The sequence below is a fragment of the Dioscorea cayenensis genome, unplaced genomic scaffold (genome assembly GCF_009730915.1).
Source record: "Dioscorea cayenensis subsp. rotundata cultivar TDr96_F1 unplaced genomic scaffold, TDr96_F1_v2_PseudoChromosome.rev07_lg8_w22 25.fasta BLBR01000863.1, whole genome shotgun sequence".
Lineage (NCBI taxonomy): Eukaryota > Viridiplantae > Streptophyta > Magnoliopsida > Dioscoreales > Dioscoreaceae > Dioscorea > Dioscorea cayenensis.
In genome coordinates, this window is record NW_024087254.1 from 27,390 (window position 1) to 30,929 (window position 3,540).

Consider the following 3,540-nt stretch of genomic DNA (forward strand, 5'->3'; position numbering starts at 1 on the left):
TTGGGTATTCAGACATAAGGTTTAATAAGTCCAAAGCAAGTTTTTCGACCAGTTTCAGGTGTTTGGTTTGCGATATTTCGGTCGGAGCTACATTATCATCGATAGTTTTGTTGTTGTTGTCTGGATGTGCCCAAACAGATAACTAATAATAAATCTAAATCTGATCACTTTTCGACAGAAATTCAACACAAGATGTAACCTCTACTTGTTTTAGCCGAGAAAGACAACCAGAGGTACACTATTGATAGGATTCTTGTTGCTGTATGGTTGCGCCAAAACAGAATACTAATAATACAACATCTAATTGCATTTCTTTTCAACAGAAATACAACATAAGATATAACTGTTACTTGTTTGATTGGGCATTCAGACATGAGATTAAGTCCAAATCCATGTTTTTCAGTCAGTTTCAAATGTTTCATGTGCAATATTTTGATCGAGAAAGATAACAAACATACGAAGATATATAAGCAAATTCAAGATAGCATGCAAACCAAACAAGATGAGTACTATGTCAATCAACTGATATATCACAAACAAAGATGATAAATCCAACCGTAATGCTCATCGTACATGGGAAAATACAATGGCTCAATCATACATGGGAAAAAAGAGAGAAAAAGATGTCTAATTCTACAGAAGTGAGGCAGTACAAGCATATCTGTGGCTAATCCACAGTGAAACCAACTCTAAGAAAGAATAGAACCCATATCGGCAACCACATCTCTCCTCTAAATGTAAAGGGTATAATCGAACACTGACCTGCAAACACACCGTATTTATAAACAAATGAGATTCTCATACTCTCGATTGCTGCCTGGCTTCATAACCATTGAAACCATTAGTGCCATGGTGAGACTTTTCTTCCCGATCCTTCCTTTTTAGAACTATGATCCATGTGACAACCTCTAAGATCAATGCAATACCCCCCAGTGTTGCAATGATGATAATGTATGCGGTTTTCCAGCCATCGCCCGGGATTAATATATCAAAGCCTTTGAAGATGTTGATGACACTCAAGACTATGACACAATAACCGACTGAATGGTGATATATATTCCAGTAGAAGCGGTATTTGTTGTCCTTCTTTGGCCTCAGAAGCAAAGCAAATATCTTCACAACCAAATATAATAGATTAGTGTTACCATTTGCACTCAAATTGATCAATTAAGTTAATGTTCTTAGAAAGTATGGTTTTAACTTGAAAATTAAATATACCTGAAGGGTGGCAAGGCAGAAGAGAGCAATTCCAATGTTGCGATGTCCATGGTATGTAATTCCAGAAGATTCGCTTCCAAGTTTAAGACCAGTTCCCCATCCAGCAACTCCAATAATGTATGCCGAGAGCTGGCAAGCAACATGGAGATAAAACCAGGCGGGATCGGCAAACACCTTCATGTATCTTGCCATGATGGCTCCAACAGGCATCAGGATACCCCAACTCACTGCATTTAGCACACCATGCGTCTGTAGTCGAGAAAACCCATGGAAAACAGAGGAGCAAGGTTAGAGGTTCCTCATGTTAATGAAGAATGGAAACCAGCACTATATTTACATCAAGAAGAAAGAATTAACAAAGTTAGAGCCTTGACATGATGATCCAAGAGATAATATCAAATAACTTCAAAGAAATTTGTCATATAGACATTAAATTATATTGTTAGATATTTGCAAAACAATTTAATCTATTTTTCTTCAGGAAAAAAGTTAGAAATGGGAAGCATGGACATTTAGAAATTAGAAGCATGGTCCTAATCTTTGCAGAAAATCTCCATTTGTCAAAGAAAAAATAGTGTCATCAACTTTGAGTCATGAAACTCTGAAAATTAGAATGGTAGTTGGAACATGACAATGACTCTACACTGGAGATTGCAATGAAATTCCACAGAAAACAGCCAATCAACATCAGAAAGATGCCATGATTTTCAACACGAGCAACTTGAGGATGAAAAGAAGACGGTGATTTTAGACCATAATGAAACTCGGAACAAGAAATTCACCAAAAGGATTCAAATCATCAGATAAATCTCTGCTCCCAAATCCATTCTTATAAACAATCATCAGTAATTTAATCCAATAACCAAAAAGACTATAATATTCATAGAGGCAAAACAACAAACACATAAGGATCATAAATTCAATTCCACAAAAGCACAAGCTTGAATTCACCATAAGATAGAAAAGCTTACATTCTTACGACGCTGCCTGGAGTTGCTGGTATCGCCGCTGACGGAGCCGGAGAGTAAATCAATGCTTCCGGACGACTTAATATTATCACCGGTAGTCGAGTGTTGCGCCGGCACCCCATTGCTCAACGGTCCAGCCTGCCAAACTTGATTCACAGTGGTGCGATTCTGAGGCAACGCCAACGTCGCAAAGATGGTCATCACCCCATTGGACAACTCCCCTGACTTGCTATACACCTTGAAGCTCAAGTTACCATCTTTGACATCAGGAGTGTAGCTAGAGATGGCGGTGGCGTAAACGCTCACGGCGCTACCGGATCCGGAGAAGGCGAAGAGAGCCTGAGCCCCGATCATGCCTGAGCCGGTGGGATTGAGAGCCCATGCGACCCAGCCGTTGGAGGAGATGGGGGCGCGGTAGGCGACGTCGATAGTGGCGTTGCTCGGGTGGTAGGTCCAGTGAACTTTAGCTCCGAGGTACAGAAGGGTGTTGCAGTTGCTGTAGAAGCGGTTTCCGGAGAAGGTGTCGGAAAGGCAGGTCTGGGCAAGGGATGGAGAGAATCCCGCAAGGAGGAGGGTAAGAAGGAGGAGGGGGATGAAGGAGGTGGCCATGGATGGGGGAAAGGTGGGAGCTTTGGGAAGGATTTAGGGATGAAAAATGGGAGTTTGACGGAATTGGAAGATGAGAAAGGTGGGATTTTTATGGAGGCAGGAGGAGGGTTGAAGAAGAATAGAAGAAGACATAAATAAAGGTTGTCGTTTTGGGAAGGTGTTATTGTTTTAACTTTTAAGTGGGGGGAGGGGTTGGGGGTTGTTGACTGGTTGAGATGGAAGCTTCTATTTTTTATTTAAAAAATAATAATAATAATAATAATTTTTTTAGAAAAATATATATGTTATTAACAATGATTGTTATTGGTTGTATTTTTTTTTATATATTTTTTTAAAAGTCTTTGACTCATTGGTTAGACAAAATGTGATTTTGAGTTCTAAACTAGTCTGTCCGGGGTGATATGCAAGAGTTAGAGTTGTGTAAAATTTTTTTTATGAGTTACGAGTACTAAATCAATCTAGTGTGGTTCATAAATTAGTATGTGGAAAGATATGACAATCCTGTGAGAATTTCGTAAAAATCTTGTATAAATTATGGGCTCTAAATTAGTCTAAAATAAAATATGAAAATCATACAAAAAGTTTGTTTTTTGAAATACAAGCTTTTAATTAATTGAAGATAAATGTACTAAGAGCTCCATAAAAATGTTGATTTTGTGATGTGAGGGTAAGTGATCCAATTTCTTGTCACTTAAGTCGATTTTTTTAATGTATTTATTTTTTTTTATTTTTAGCAAAAATAACT

General features: G+C 38.3%; 1 protein-coding gene across 1 annotated transcript; it reads right to left on the minus strand.

Annotated features, from left to right (window-relative positions):
- Nucleotides 1-505: 505 nt before the first annotated feature.
- Nucleotides 506-2,938, minus strand: LOC120255146 (cytochrome b561 and DOMON domain-containing protein At5g35735-like). The gene is made up of 3 exons (XM_039263032.1): nt 2,190-2,938; nt 1,219-1,467; nt 506-1,113 (listed from the first exon to the last, which is right to left on the minus strand). Exons 1-3 carry the CDS (start codon nt 2,793-2,795, stop codon nt 799-801), a joined length of 1,170 nt encoding a protein of 389 aa, XP_039118966.1. The 5' UTR covers nt 2,796-2,938; the 3' UTR covers nt 506-798.
- Nucleotides 2,939-3,540: the final 602 nt, after the last annotated feature.

Coding starts and splice junctions, on each gene's coding strand:
- LOC120255146 (XM_039263032.1), bottom strand. CDS start 2,795: ATGGCCACCTCCTTCATCCCCCTCCTCCTTCTTACCCTCCTCCTTGCG. Junction 1,468..2,189: donor CCAGGCAGCGTCGTAAGAAT/GTAAGCTTTTCT, acceptor TCTCGACTACAG/ACGCATGGTGTGCTAAATGC. Junction 1,114..1,218: donor TCTGCCTTGCCACCCTTCAG/GTATATTTAATT, acceptor TTGGTTGTGAAG/ATATTTGCTTTGCTTCTGAG.